This window comes from Camelus dromedarius, chromosome 5 (assembly GCF_036321535.1).
Source record: "Camelus dromedarius isolate mCamDro1 chromosome 5, mCamDro1.pat, whole genome shotgun sequence".
Classification (NCBI taxonomy): Eukaryota; Metazoa; Chordata; class Mammalia; order Artiodactyla; family Camelidae; genus Camelus; species Camelus dromedarius.
This window is the reverse complement of record NC_087440.1, coordinates 21,050,941-21,067,379: the sequence shown is the minus strand read 5'-3', so window position 1 is coordinate 21,067,379 and position 16,439 is coordinate 21,050,941. Positions and strand designations below refer to the sequence as shown.

Sequence of the window (16,439 nt, the reverse complement as noted above, 5' to 3'; positions counted from 1 at the left end):
GTCCCCAGGGAATAAATCCAGAATGTGAACCACACTTTTGTATATGTCATAGACAAAAGGCTTTGGTAAAATTAGTTTTTAAAAATTTAATACAAAGCTAGCAAATGTAATGAAAAGAAAACAACCTAAATCAGTCACACAGTGCTTATTACTCCACATGACTGTTCAAAGAGCAATACTATGTAACAGTATATCACTGTTGATGATTAGAAGGCAGGACTCCTGGAATCTTCACCTACTAAATGTTTTGTCTTAGTTTGAATATCTACGAGATAGATCACTTTCTGAGTTACTATGAGTGACTAAGTTACTATGTATAGGAGAATAATTACAATTTCTTAGGGACTTCACTACAACAGCAAACAATGCTGTTGGAAAGGGAGAGTCTACTATTAATAAAAACCTTAGTTCTTTTCTGAGTTCTTTCTATCAACACTGTCCTTTTCTTGTTAAGAATGAAAATACTTCATTATCTCCAATGAATAGCATGGACACCTGGCACATTTTTAGAATGTATCCTGCTTTCTGCAGGCACATGACTTTGGATTTTGTTACCTTACTGATTGAACACTACCTAGCTTAGACTTCTTCACCTTGTTGCTTTTCTATATTGAAACAATGTACAAAGAACATTATACAACCAGGAATTCATTTTAATAGCTTCTTGAAGCTTGTCTTCTAGTAGTGCCTTCCTTTTCGAAGTAGAGAGACCACTTTCCTTTTAGAAACAGTGCTTAACTGGAAGTCCTGAAACCTGAGTTTTAGCTTCACCTCTGGTACTAACTAGCATTTAAGCATTTATTTACCATCTCTCAGCCTTAATTTCTTCACATGTAAGATAGATAGGTAGATAGGTAGGTAGGTAGGTAGGTAGGTAGATACATAGATACACAGATAAAGACAGGCTATTTTATCCTGTTTTCCAGATAAGCACCCTAAATTCGATAGACACTCTTTGCTCAAACAAACTTGTTTTTTATATCTTTATTCTTACAGGATATCCACATTTCAGTTTCTGTGCCTAACCAGAGTTTTGATTCATCATGGATGATCTGTCAGCAGAACAAATTCAGCTGAGGGCTAACCAGGTTACTGATGAGGTAAACCTTTTACTTGGAATAAGTAATTAATTCTTTTTCAGTTTTCATAGTGGAAGGATGAGAGACCTTCTTAGAATACCATTTTGGCCTCTTCCTATTCCCTTTATATCAAAAACGCATTTGCCCTAGAGTGCTGTTACTAGCTCTTTACTTTTTCAACTTGCCAAAAAAACTAAACAAGTAAAAACAATTTGTATGATTTTTTTCTTAGATAGTCATTATTGAACAGTTGCAACAAAGGTATTCTAGATTTGAGGAATTCTGGACATTTAGTTTTAACAGAATTTTCTAATATCTGTGTAATATACATAGATTTCTGCTTACATTGCATTTGTATAAATCCCATTAACTTAACCTTCTAAATTTTGTGTTAAGGAGCACCTGGTTGAAAGAAAATAACAGAAATTATAGTGACCAACTCTTTTTTTGTTTGTTTTTAATGGGGGGATAGATAGGCTGGCAATCTTTAAAAATAGAGTAGCATCGTGAATATAGCCTGTGATCAGATTTTTTGCAGTGGGGGAGAGGGACTAAATGTTTTAGAATGCTAAAACTCTGTATTTTTTCCTAGTCTCTGGAAAGTACAAGGAGAATCCTGGCTTTAGCCATTGAGGTAAGAAAGTATTTAATCATCAAGTTAAGTATAGAAACTATAGAGAAGGGATCCTGGTAGCCCAAGCTGAAATTATTGTTAAGAGTCAGAAAGGTATTGTACCAATAAGGTTTATTATTTGAAACCACTAATTGCTGAAATTGTCAAAACATGGACTCATGGCCCTTTTTTGTTTTTCTCACTCACAGTATTGGAATATGACAGGGAAGATCAATTCACCAAGAGTTTATGATTTAATTATTTTGTGGGGGTTAATATGTTAAAATGTATTGGTTTGAGGAGATTAGTTTTCTCTATATCTCTACTCCTCTGAGAACTTAGGTTTCTAATGATTCTCTCTTGCTGTTTGTCAGACCTTGAAGGTTTTTTTCTGTTGGTTTTGTTTTGTTGTGCTATAAGTTTTTTTTTCCTTCTTCTAGTCTCAGGATGCAGGAACCAAGACTATCACTATGCTGGATGAACAAGGGGGTGAGTTGCAGTCACTGGCAGAAACTATTGATTTGATTCAGGATGCCAGAAAGCCTTTTCAAATCAGCCATGTATAAAATTAATTTAAGCCTTTCGGAGTACCTTGCCTTTGTAACATAAGAGTGATATTTTATTTCCATTTTCTGATTTGAATTATATCATGTGTTTGGTGCCTATTTGAAGTAGGGACCACAATGCCCAATTATGTACCAAGTATTTGTTAGGTAGGAGGGCTTATTGTGTGCATTGGTCATATGTGTATTAGACATGATATTCTTGCATCATTTTCAGAAATCAGGTTAAGTCCTTAAACAGGTCTAGAGTCAGGTGGACTTGGAAACATTTTGTTTGATTTGGCCCTCGGCATTCTAGTTTTTATGGTCTAATTTTTATTAATCTTACGACAGCCCTCAAGTTTTGAGCCTGTTCAGTGATAGAAATGTTGATGATCTGGTCTGGTCAAAATACACTTAATTTGGTTGCAGGGGTGATCTCTAAACCCATCCTCACATGCTCCTGTTATACAAATTTCTTTAGAGCAAATATTTCCAGTCAGAGGCCAGATGCTTCAGGATCAGTACGTGAAAGACTGTTTTGTTTTGGACAGTATGTGATACCTTCTGGTACTGATACAGTCACTATGATAGGTTATTGGTAGATTTCAGGTTAAAGTTTGCTGTTTCCTGATAGTAATGTTTTATGGCTGGCACTGTGAATGTAACACAAAATGTAACTTCCATAACTTATTCTTAGAACAACTAAACCGCGTAGAAGAAAACATGGACCAAATAAACAAAGACATGAGAGAGGCAGAGAAGACTTTAACAGAACTCAACAAGTGCTGTGGCCTTTGTGTATGCCCATGTAATAGGTGAGTTGATAAGTCAACACCTTCTTCAAGTAAATCTGAAGTAAGAGCATCCCCCATCCCTGTCCTCCCAGGAAGTGTGACTGGGCCTCAATAAGAAACTTTGTTAGAAAAACTTAAGCTATTTCTCTTTCAGGCAGATCAAGCTTTTTATGTAAATGGGCATGTTCACTAAATCATTTCTTAAATGTATTCCATCTTTGAATCAAGTCCCAATTTCATTTTTTAATAATACACACAATGGTTGGGAAATACACATCTGGATAATACAGAGCAGGATGGAACTAGTGTCTTTTCCTTTCAAACAGGGAGCATTAACAAAGCCTGTATTCTGTGGTAGACAAATGAGGGATGGCCAAGGGACTAAAGGACTTGGCTCCCGGCTTCAAAAGACTTATCGTGTGGTTGGATCTATGAGGAAGAATAGGAAAAAGTAAGAACTATGTAAAAGCTACTCACATGATATCAACTGAGGGTAAGGGTACAGAACTGATCAGGGTTAATTTGGAGAACATCTTATAGGAGAGGTAGGACTGGAGGTGAGCTCTGAATGATTAGAAAGATTTGGATGGACACGGAAGAAGTGGGAAGACATTTCCTGCGGGAAATTTGATGTAAATAAAGATTACCGAGGAGCTTGACTTAACTGAACTACATGATTCATACAGATGAGAAGTGGAAAATAAGACGTAAGTAAGCAGTAGAGAAATTTGAAAGCCAGCCTAAGGGGTTGATTATTGGGGTGGAGTACATAACTGCATGCCAGGAGACTGGTTAGGAACCTCTTGTAATCTAGGTCTGTGAGGTAAAACCTTATTATTGAGATGAGAGAGAAAAGTGTAAATCAAAGAAAAGTCACTTCAAATCAACTGATTGTATATCAAACATGAAGAGAAAAGTCAAAGAAGACTGAAGATTTGAAGTCTCTAGTAAACCAAGAGATGAAAAGTCCAAAATATTTGTGTACAGTGTATGAGATTATACTTGATGGAAAGGAATTCATTCTTTTGGTGACTTTATTATGAATATATAAATTCTCTGCCTGTTCTTGGGTAAAACAAATTCCATGGTGTTGACAATTATATGTATTCCCACTAGGATGAGGTTTGCACTAAGACAGTTAAACCATTATTATCTTCCCTTCTGTTAGAAGGAACTCATTTTTGTTTTAAAAAGTCATTAACAAAACAACTTTGAATTTTACCGTTGGCTGAAATGACATTGTCTGGAGATTGAATGACTGTCCTTTCTGCTGAGAGTATTTATTTTTAAAGAGCTTTGTAAGCATTAGTACTTCTATCCAGTTGTCTCAGCTGGTATGGTAAACCAAGAATGGGATACAAAGGTTTACAGACTCAGCATTTTTACTCCTTGAAGGAGGTATAGATGGAGGAGCTTTTGTTCTGTCATACTTTCAGATGTGTTTTCATGTGACAACATTGTCTTGCCATTTTTACTAGAGAAAATAGAGATAAATTGTTGGCCAATTTTAGGGTTTGTTCTGGGCATAAGAAGCTAAGAAAGACAAGTCTATTGACCTTCTTAGACCTTGGTCGACTCTCCAGAAGTGCATATTTTAATAACTATGATCTGTCAATCAAAGTTTAGCAGATTACTTTAAACAAACAAGTTAGAAATGCACAGACTTTTTTGTTATAAAATCTTAACTATGTTTTGCAAACTTGTGCTTTTACCCTCTTGGAAGAGTTCAGAGGGAAAAAGTAAATGAATTTTCTTGAGATAGATATTAAGAGAAGAGCAAGGAAGAGGAAGTCCTCCATAGGACCTAGAGCAAACTATCTCTGAGTCAGGGGTTGATGAATAGGAAGAGCAGTGAATCCTAAAGTGATCTAATATCATAGAAAGTGGGAAATGGAGCTACAGAAATATTAATTTTACTTGCTTTTGTGGACCGAGAGAAGCATAGGCAGGATTTTCTTGGATACTGGTGAGAGAGAAGGTAGAGTGTGGTCCTGAAATAGTCAGTCTTCAGCCTCTAACCTCAGAAGAGCCATTTTCTAGTGGGTCAAGAGGAGAAAGCAGTTCTTAACAGATGGAATCAGGGGTTCCTATAACAGAACAGTTGTTCCCTGAAGAGGAGAGAGTAGTATTTCAGTTTAAAAGATTCTGTCTTCCTTCCACCTATGTCTTCTTTATACCATTGACTCCTTGTCATGTATGATTCTCATGTCCTCAGCTCAGTCTAATTTTATTCTGCCAGGGTCGTAATCTTTCTAATCTGATCTGCTAATCTGTGTTTCACATAAATAGCCATAACAGGAGCTTCTCAAAGGCTCACAGGATCTTCTTAGTCTTCTGTCCAAAGCTAGTACTAATTCTGGTAGTAATAATAATAATTTAGGTTCACATTTAGAAATCTAAAAAACTCTGAAAGCCAAGGGTTTGTTTTTTCAGAACGTAGTGCCACAATTTATTAATTAGACCATAAGATATAACCTGCACTGAAGTTATTTAATAATTGTTATCACACTTAGCGTAAATGTTAATTTGTTTCACTGCAGAAATATTGATGTGTATGGTTATGTGGTACTGCTCAAAATGTCTCGCATCCAAGGGTTTGGATGAGAGTTGTGGGCCTATATATTAATTTAGGCTCTTACTATCCTGAGCACTTTAAATTTAATCCTTGCAGTAACTTTAATATGACATAGATTCTCTTATTTCACCATCTTACATAGGGGGAAACGGACACAAAGTGGCTACACTAGCAAGTGGAAGAGCTGAGATTCAAAACCAGGCAGAGCACTAGTTGTTAACTATATGCTACACTGCTTCACTTTGGAAATTTCTTTTGTTCGGTAGTATTCATTGAGGTCACGTCAGGAGATTTTTTTTTTTGAGAGGATGGGAAGATATGATTTATTGGTGGTCATGAGTAAGGAAGGGACAGTGCCAAGGCTGTCACGAGTGCAGGGCCTGCTGTTTGTCCAGGGGGCCACGATTAGGGATGTATTTGACCCCACAGCCATCTGGGATGAGCTGCTTTTCTGCCACCATGTTCTCAAATTCACCTGCATTAAATTTGGTAAATTCCCACTTCTTGGAGATATGGATCTTTTGGTGGCCAGGGAACTTGAACTTGGCTCTCCGTAGGGCCTCAATCACATGATCCTTGTTCTGCAGCTTGGTGTGGATGGATATGATGACTTGGCCAGTGCGGACCCTGGCCACTGTGCCCTGGAGCTTTCAAAAGGCACTGTGCATACCTCTCTGGAGCCTAGGTTGGGGACAGTATGCCAGGCGTGAGTGTCCACTGGAAAGGGCTGTCTCCAAAGTACTTTAGGGCAATCCATACAGGCAACAGGCTACATACACTACCGAGGAGGCTGCTGTTGGCAGCCATTGCACACTGGGCCCCCTGAGGAAAAGAGCAGTTGGCTTAATTGGCTGCAGGGGATCTTTTTTTTGATAAGATGTGAAAATAGCTTCACTTAACAGCACTCTGTAGTAGAAGGGAATTTTAACTTTAGCTAATTCTTAAGGACTACTAGAATTTAAAAACAGACTAGCAGAATTAAACTTTAAAAGTGTGAATAAATGTCATTCTTTTAGCTTGTTGCTATTTGAATCCTAAGAGCAGAATAGCAGATCCTTATTAAAAATCATGTATCTTTGTCAGTAACTTTGATAAGTCATAATTCTGATTAACAAGAGTTTAAAAAGTGGCAGGGACATCTCAGAATAGTAAACTGGTGTCTGGTTTAACCATTCTCAGAGAACATATTAACTTGCCTCTCTTCAGTCTATGCTTCCAATGTCAAACATAATGGCACGTAATTTGAAGACAAGTGGGTTTTTCTGGACCACTTAAATTCAAAATTGATACTACAGGTTCAATCTTATGTCATATTAAGGTATAAATATTCAGCTCTGGTTAAAATAAATACTGAAATACTGTATTTTAATCAACATGTGATGACTTCCTCCATCCTGCTCTCCGGAGATGTAAAATATTTGCCTTCTCTTCATGTTAATTTTCATAATTTTAGGACAGAATATCATCATTCAGAAGTTCTTAGGAAAAATGAAGTATGCCCTGATTTAGTTTTCTTGTTTTTCTTTTTATCTAGATTCTCAGATGTTGGTTGTTTCTATGAAACCAGGCAGGAATTTAAATGCATTATGTTTTGAAAACTCTAAACCTGCTTCTGTTCTGTTTGACTGGCATTCACTATTTTCTGCAATTCATTCTCTCACCTAATCTCTTCCTTTCTAATCTGCTTACTAAAAACGAAGACTTAACATCAGAAGCCGGGCTCAATAACTGATCAAAGGGAACTTTAAGATGCAGTCTTGTGGCGCAGTTTGGGCTGTTAACCTGCTATCTAAAGGTGATGCTTCAAATGGCTTTTCTGTGCATGTGCATGGATTTTGTGAATGGTGGAGACTGTCTTAAAAGCTGTGCTGTGGTGTGTAATGTAAAGTGAATTTGTTCTTGATGAGTGCTATCTGCCGGAAGATGGACTGGACCAAAGGATCTTTTAATTTATAATACCACTCTTTAACTAATGGCTCTGATACTAAGTTTTTGCTAAATAACATTTAAGGTTATAAAGTAAAAATACCCCTGAAGTTTCCTAAGAAGTTTTAAATAGGTTGATCCTTGTAGAGAATTGGTGCATTCTAGTTCTGATCAAAGACAAGAGAATTCAGGCTAAATCCATCTTTCCATGGACTTTGATTTCAGCATCCTATCTTCTATTAAATTTCCCTACTTCTTTCCAGTTCCAGAATCAAGATTTCCTCTATTTAAATGTTGCTTCTAACGATTTGGATTCCCTATGATTTAGGCAGCTACCAAATTGAGGAATTAATTGCCAATGTAAGTCATCTTAAATGCCATTTGGAACAAGGTGGGATATAAATTTAGAATGTTACCATATCTAGTATCTCCTTTTTTAAAATAAAGGTTTGCTCTGTTTATATATTTTATAATCTGTTCCATAATACCTATTACATCATGTGTTTGCTTGCTGTGGTTTCATATTAAATTGATGCAGAGTTAACTAATCTTAGTTTTTTTATGGAAGTTAACCCCCTGTCAGCCTACTGTTTATTATGTTTGAATCTTTAATTTTGGATCTTTATTGGAACTATAAAGACCATGGTTAAATGTTAGAAAATTAAGAGTTTGATTTCTAGCCTTTGTTTCTTGTCCTACTTTTTCTTCTTTCCTGTAGCCTAATCAGCAATCTCATACACACACACACACACACACACACACACACACACTCTCTCTCTCTCTCTCTCTCTCTCTCTCTCTCTCTCTCGTAGTCATTACAATTGGTATTTATATGATCCCTTTTTTCCCTGGAATGAGAGAATTATAGCTAATATTGGGCTTTCTTTTTGCTGTTATTATTCAGTTACTACTAATGTTGACAACCAAAACTCAAAAAAGAAATTGTTATTGCGTTCATATCCCGATACTTGTTGTTTTCTGCATTTACAGCAGCCGCTTGAATTGATTAAGGGATATTTCACATTTTTATTTCAAAAATGCCATTTTTGAATATGATATTTATAAGAAAAAATATGATGGGTAAAGATTATTAGACTCTTCAAAACTGAGGTCAGGGGTAAATCTAACTTTCTAGATGGAGTTCTTAATTGTATTAAAACCTGTCACAAATTGGCTTAAGCATGTTATCATGAAGTCTGATTTCTTCCCAGAATAGCTATAAATTTTATTATGCAGAAGAGTTCTGTTACAAATCCAGAACCATTTCTTTCTTACTGTAGACCAAAAATAACCCTGACCTAGATGTCTTTTTAGGTAGCTGTATTCCAGCTATGTGTGGCTATCTATAAATCTCAAAGCTAGGGAATGTTAATGGGTTCGAAGAATAAACATGCCATTTGGTAATCTGTGGGCTTAAAGTCATGAGCTTTTAACTAAGGATCAGGTTGAGGAGGTTGGAGCCTGTATTTATTCCTTGTTAGATCAAGAGCCACAATTCCTGCCCTAGTCTACTCTTTATGTACGAAGACTCTCAGAAGCATAGTGTCTTATTAGTGACTTTTGAATCCAAGCCATCACTCTTTGATCTGTTCTACAATCTTGACATCCTGATAAAAGCCTCACTTATATTACTTTTATTAATACTCCTGGTTAACTTTCTGGTAAACCAATATATTATTTATTTTGTTTAGTTGCTATTACGCTACTTCAGAATTTTGCTTGAGACCCATCTTATAAACAAAGAATACACGTAAATGAGTTTTTACCAAATTAACAGATAATTATATATAAATATTCATTTAAATAATCTGTATCCACCTTGTTCCAGGGAGGATTTAACATGGCTTATTAACATAGAGATTAATTAATTTATAAAACATAATGGTATAAATAAGAAATTGTGAGAACTTAAAGAAAGGCACTTTAAGAAGTAGCTCTTCAGTATTCATAGATGTGTTTACATTCTCAGTGCCTCTTATCAAAAAATAAGTAGTACCCTTTCTGTAACATTGATGATTTAAGTCTAAGATCCAGTTCTGGGTTTGCCAAAAATAAATCCTCACGTGTCCTATTAAGGATGGAGCCACTGTTTTTATAAAATCTCTCCTCTGCTTTTGTAACTTCAAAACTTCCTCATTAACATATTTTGTGGAATAAGTCAGAAACCATTATTATAGCCATATACTGCTTTGTTTTTGTTTACAGAGAAGCAAAATTGTAAAAAATTGTAAAAAAATTATAAAATTGTTTAAAAAAAGTGTATTTTGTAATAGAGATTTCAAAGTTATTTTACTAGGCTCTTTTTCTTGCCATTTATACCTATTTAAGTAGTAAATCCCATGGTAAAATTCTGGCATTGGCTAATTTTCAGCTATATGATTTATGTCTAAAGCATATGTTTTTATTTTTAAGAGCCCTGAATTTAGGATCTTTTTTTTTAAGATAGATAAAGTAAACTCTTAAATAAAAAAACCCTAAACCAAACCCTAAACCAATGTGGCCAAGGTACTCATTTATTGCCTGTTCAATTTGGAAATAATTCGTGCCTTTCCTTCATGATGTTTATTTCTTAAGAAACCTTTTTTTAAAAATTTAATGCAAAAATTCTAACTTTAAAAAACGATCATCTGGAACTACTACAGCTCAAGTAAGTGGGCAGCTGAGGTCTAAGTACTGCCCACTCAACCTACTTTCCCTTCCATCTCTCGTCAACCTCTGAGATGCCTCTGAGGAACCTCTTAAAGCATCCCAGAGCACCTTTCCTAAGGAATTTTTTTCCTAGTGTCCGTTAATCTCTTTTCTGGAGAGCATCAGGCTAAGAGAACCTGAAATAATTGCACTTTGCTACTTGCTAACTGCTTAACGAAGATTTGGTGGAAGTAGCTGAACCTTAAAAAAATTTTTTTTAATCTTAGTGTGCTTACACAATTCATCTTTTTCGTATGCCAGATTGTGGTGAAGCATAGTTTAGATATTCTAGATCTAGCTTATGCTAAGGGTGCTAGGTCATCCTCAAGGACACAAGCACTAATGACAATTCTTCTTCTCTTGCTTTTCAATATCTCTCTACACTCCTGTCTCATACAGGACAAAGAACTTTGAGTCTGGTAAAGCCTATAAGGCAACATGGGGAGATGGTGGAGACAACTCTCCTAGCAATGTAATATCTAAACAGCCAGGCCGAGTGACAAATGGTCAGCCTCAGCAAGCAACCACAGGAGCAGCCAGCGGTGGATACATTAAACGGTATGCCAGTTCCTCCCAATATTGTTACCCTTTTCCTAAATGAATGGCTCTCTCTGGAGGATGGATGTAGTTATGCATGAACACCAACTCATCAACTAGAAATAGCATTTATTCTGTTTTAAAATTTGCCTTCTGACAAAATGGTGACTGATTGTTGACCTTCAATGATAGATTAATTAATGATAGATTAACTTTCCAATTTATTCAAGTAATCATGCTTTACTTCTGTAAATAAGGTATGTTTTAAAATGTATCATCTAGCAGGGAGGATATAGGTCAAGTCGTACAGCGCATGCTTTGCTTGCATGAGGTCCTGGGTTTAATCCCCAGTACCTCTCTAAGAATAAATAAATAAACCTAATTACGTCTCCCCACCAAAAAAAAAAAAGTATTGTATAGAGTAGGGGTCAGCCAGATCCCTGTAAGGGTATCTGTAAAGGGTCAGATAGTATTCTAGACTGTGCAGGCCGTCCAGTCTCAGTCACAACTTAGCTACTCAGCTCTGTTGTAGGGTAACAGCAGCCATCCATGAACAGTGTGTAAGCAAATGAGCAAGGCTGTGTTCAAATAAAACCTTATTTATAAAATCAGATGGCAAGCCAGGTCTGGCCTTTGGGCCAGAATTTTGTAACCTTTGTTTTAGACCAGTGGTTCTTTAGACTTAAGCATGCATCAGAATCACCTGGGAGGTTTATTAAAACACAGATTGCTGGGATCTACTTCCAGTCGCTGATTCAGGAGATCTGGAGTGGAGTGTGAGAATTAGCATTTTTTCATGTCTAACAAGTTTCCAGGTGATGCTGGGAATTATGCTTTGAGAACCACCATTCTAGAGTTGTTACTTAATCTGCTCTTAAATGGCTTTAAGACATTGTGCCTCTCTTGGATCAGTCTTTCCATTTTTGCTATATAATGTTTCCCAAGACTGTTAACCTACATCCTTTGGGTCTAATACTTCCTTGAGGTCATTTTGGTTACTTATTTTTATGAAAACTAAATCCAGACTTAGTCCATTTACAATTCACCCAAAAGTACTGAGTTAACATTCTTTTTGTGGTAGTGTAATGAATGATGCCAGAGAAGATGAAATGGAAGAGAACCTGACTCAAGTGGGCAGTATCCTAGGAAATCTGAAAAACATGGCCATAGACATGGGCAATGAGATTGACTCTCAGAATCGACAAATAGAACGGATCACACAAAAGGTAAAAGCTTCTTAGTGCCACAGGAAAATGAGACATCCAGTACAGTGTTTTAGTAATGGATGGATAAGTGTGCTAGATATTTTGGAGGAGAACAGTGTGATAAAATCCTGTCCTCACAGGTTTTACAGTTTTGATGAGGTGGCAGTTCTCACACTGAAAAACAGTAGTCAGTTCCTCCAATCTCTTGTTCATGGCAGTTGGTTCATTTTGAAAACAAGACCTTGGAATGAAGTGGTTTTATTTAATTTCACACATGAAGTTTACAATCTCCTCTAACCTTTGTGTGGGCTGTTGTCTGTTTGTTTGTTTTTTTAACCCCCTGAATGAGCGAGTTAGCTTTTGGAATGTTGTTTTGTAAACTAATAACAAATTAGCAAGATCCTGAATCCTTTTCTCATGAGTCAGTAGGTAAAAATCAGTTCTGCAGAATAGTTCTTGTGGGGTGGACACACAAAAACAGATAGAGTCCTGTGAGTAATGAAAAAGTATAATTGCTATTTTTTATTTCACACCATATAAAAGATACTGAAATTAAATTGTATTCAGTGTTTGGTTATGTCATATCTAAAAGCCTTTCTTATTTATTGTTACTTCATTAAAATCTCAGTATACTTTAAAGACTAGGGTAAGTTTTTAAGCTTGACTCTGTTGAATCACTTATGGATTTCATTGAGGCAAACAATGGATCATAAGATGCTTTCAATGATGTAAAACTATGAGAACATATAGAATTCATGAAATACTGGCAAGTTCTTCTATTATAACATTGCATGTTTATACACTGAAGTTTTTCCAAATGAATTTGATATTGTCACTTCCTGCCCAAAATGAGTTGTATATTGTGACTTTGAGTATTTCCTGAATTTTCTCAGTGTGTCAGTTACTCTAAGCATATGAAATTTAATGTTTATTAGAGTAACTTACCTTGTGAAGTAATGCTGATATCTTCCTCTTTTTTTCAGGCCGACACCAACAAAGATCGTATTGACATTGCCAATGCCACAGCAAAGAAACTCATTGACAGCTAAAGCTGCTGCTGTACTGCTTTATCATTTATTCATTTCCCTAGCTCCTCCTTCAAAGTCATTACCTTTCCAGAGTTTGAAATGTTGGTTCCACATTATTCTAATCGAGAGGTGATATGGAAGAAGATCTAAGAGTAACAGCCTCCCCCTGTTTTTTAAATTTTCTCTTTTTCCCTTGAGGGTAGACTGCTGCTTAGTCTTGGAAAATACTGGAGTATTTTCTTTCTCAGTTCATACTCTTAGATTGGTATTCAGTTATCATATATAGTATTGTTTTTCATCCTCTCCATTTACTTTAGCAGATTCTTCTGCTTTCAAGATTTGCAAGCATTTCCAAAGACAGCTATGTAAAAGGAAGCTGGGGGTGGTGGGGGCAAGCACAAGGAGGAGAGGCAAGAGATAAAGAGGTTGTTACCTCAGTAAAACCTGCAGACCATAAAGCAAAAAGTTGCATGACCACAATGAACATCTAGTTGGGTTTAGTTAGTATTTAAGTTGCAGTTATTGCCAATTTAGGCTAATGCTTGGTTTTGGAGCTTTTATAGACAATATTTTTGTTATACATCACAACTTTGCAACCTCTGCTCCAAAGGAAAATAGAATGAGTTTTCTCAAAGTGAGCTTAATTTCTGAACTCTTGGTGATTCATATATGTATATAGATCTGTGATCCCATTTCATATTGCACCATATAGGAACACATGGTATAAATGAATGGCTGTTTATTTTCATATTAGTAGTAGTATAGTCCCATTTCAGGCCTGTTAACCTCATAAATTTGCTGTTAGTCTTTGAAGAAAAAAATATGTAAATATGTATATATAACATGAGAATTTCTCTCTAAGGCAGGGCTTAAAATTTTTTGAAAAAGTTTGACAAGGTATATCATGTGAATTCAGATTTACCTCAATGCCAAGAATTATGTTTAGATAGGAGAAAAGAAACTTGATCTCAGGTAGAAGATAGTTAAGTTGCTTTGAGTTTTATGTAGCTTTAGACTTTTTAAAAAAAACTAGAATTTATTCTGTTTAAAAATGATTTAGAAAATTATGCCTTTGGTTTAACTATTGATGATTGCACTATCATTCTCTTAGCCTTTTGTATTGAACTTCCAGAATCACATTTATTTAGGTCCTGAAGAGTGTTACAAGAATCTAGTGTTTGTCACCTTTATTTAAAAACTAACTTCTGCACACTTCTAAGCTATTAATGTGGATTGGTTTGACGAATAACCACTGTTTGATCCTTACAGTTAAATTTTGTAACTAACTAATGGAATTGTTCTTTCAAATAGGCAATGTACTTCTGTTACTACTTTGGGGGGGAGGGCGGGTTAGGGATCAGTAATTTCATCAGCTCTTATTTGACAAACTGAATAAAGCAAAGATCCATAAATCAAAAAGTACTCCAATGAAGAGCTGCCTTTAGCACCTTTCCCATTTTTGTTGGAAATACTAACAGGACTTTTCCCTTCAGTGATTTGTTATGAGGTTCATTTTAATCATTACTAATCTTTTATTCATTTGAGCTTAAATACACTAGCAACTGAAAGGATAATGTTTAAGAATGAAAACTTCAGCCCACTTACTGGAGAACTTTCAAAGGCTTAAAAGGAAAATACTTAAAGTGAGATTTAGTTAGGCCCTCAGTAGTAGAAATGTCTCATTCCAAAAGAAGTAGTTTGGGGTCTATTCTGTACTTAAATGCCCTCCTAAAAGCACTAAAAAAAATTTTAACACTGTTATGGCTAAAGAAAGTAGTTCTGAGGATACAATATTTTGCTCCAACAGTATAATTGTTTAGAAGTGTTTAAGGCACCAAATTGTCTGGATTTACACTATAGCTCTGCCACTTGCTAGCTAAATGCTGTAAATCCATTTCTGTGCCTCAGTTCCTTGTATGTAAATAGAGATTACTGATTCCTACCTCATAGAATTGTTGTGAAGACTCAACGTGGTAGTGCATGTAAAGCTCTTAAGAGTAGTGCCCAGCAAATATAAGAGCTTACTAAATGATACTACTATTCTCTCTAGAGTGGCACTCTTTTTGGGTCAAAGATCTCTGTGAATTTGATGAAAGACAACATAGCCTATCTCCTCAGGGAAATGGACACACAAACACACACACATAAATCACACTTAAGTGGGTCTTGAAAGCCCATCCTTGGATCCCAGGTTACAAACTTTTTCAAAGCTTCTGTGACTGAGAAAAGAGGAATGAGAACATAGAAATTAGGTTCATATTACACTAGAAATAGAAGCTGTTGACTTAAAGCTTTCTCTAATTTTCTCCTATAACATTATCTGGAAACTTGTTTCTATTACTTTTGAAAGTAGTAACTGAAGTGGTTAGCACAAGCTCTAGAGTCTGACCATCTGGTTTCAAATTTTGATTCAGTCATTTACTAGTTTTATGACCTTGAGCATAAAACTGACCTATAATTAAGGAGTTTAAATACGTATCCTCCACTGAACTTAATTTTTTTTTAACAATAAGCTCCCTCTTCAAGTTTCCAGTCTCATAATGACAATGATCTTTATCCCCTGTAGTTGTGCCTGTTTTGTTACCACACTTCAACTCTAGATCTTTTCATGTCATGTGTGGATTATGACTCGCCCCTTAAGCTTTTACTTCCCAGACGTCTTGTACTCAATTGCACTTAGAATTCGTTTCTTTAAATGCTGTTCTTCCACCTATTTTATTTTGAGGGGGTGGGTAATTAGGTTTCTTTCTTTATTTAATGGAGGTACTGGTGATTGAACCTAGGACCTCGCATGCACACTAAGCACACGCTCTACCACTGAGCTATACCCATTAAATGCTATTCTTTAGGTTACCCTCTTACTAAAATTCTGTGTTATCTCAATTACATTCCTAATCATAATTATATTCCTAAGGTTGATATTCAAACTCCTTATTCTTTAGTCATTTGTTTTTCACCCTATTAATATAGTATTTGCTCCAAGCCTTCCATTTCTGTACAGCTTGCTAAATTCTATTTTAATGTCTTACAGGTGAAATAAATGGCACCATTTATTGAGTGCGTACTCTGTCATGGGCACTGTGCCAAATTATTTTATGTATCTTTTCACCAAATCCTCATAATATATCTGAGAGGTAGGAGGTATTCCTCATGTTACAGATGAGAGTAAATTGTTCAAATTCATAAAGCTAGTGAATGATGAACTTTGGATTCAAACCAGGATCTTTCTGACTCCAAGGCCCATGATCTTACTCAGTATACTACACACTTCCAGCCGAGCTCTAAAAGAAGGTAGGTGAGTTAGGGCTGGTGACACCAGAATCTTGTTCTCCAGACCACAAGTTAGTCCACTTTGTTAGCTCATATTTAAGTCTAAATACTTGTGTTCTGTGTCTTTGGGACTTCATTTAGTCCCTGCCCTCAAGTAGCTCAGTCTAGCAAGAGAGAGA

General features: G+C 35.9%; 1 protein-coding gene and 1 non-coding gene across 2 annotated transcripts in view; one reads left to right on the top strand and one right to left on the bottom strand.

The window, feature by feature from the left end:
- Window positions 1-16,059, top strand: part of SNAP23 (synaptosome associated protein 23) — a 36,679-nt gene extending 20,620 nt beyond the window's left edge. The window contains exons 2-8 of the mRNA XM_010994966.3: window positions 997-1,100; window positions 1,672-1,713; window positions 2,133-2,181; window positions 2,935-3,052; window positions 10,620-10,778; window positions 11,839-11,983; window positions 12,946-16,059. Coding sequence (XP_010993268.1) covers window positions 1,044-1,100; window positions 1,672-1,713; window positions 2,133-2,181; window positions 2,935-3,052; window positions 10,620-10,778; window positions 11,839-11,983; window positions 12,946-13,011 — 636 coding nt within the window. The 5' untranslated portion in view covers window positions 997-1,043 and the 3' untranslated portion in view covers window positions 13,012-16,059. The remainder of the gene's footprint in view (window positions 1-996; window positions 1,101-1,671; window positions 1,714-2,132; window positions 2,182-2,934; window positions 3,053-10,619; window positions 10,779-11,838; window positions 11,984-12,945) is intronic.
- LOC116153665 (small nucleolar RNA SNORA70) lies at window positions 6,332-6,463 on the bottom strand. The gene has a single exon (XR_004137558.1). It is a non-coding gene; the product is annotated as a small nucleolar RNA SNORA70 (small nucleolar RNA).
- Window positions 16,060-16,439: the final 380 nt, after the last annotated feature.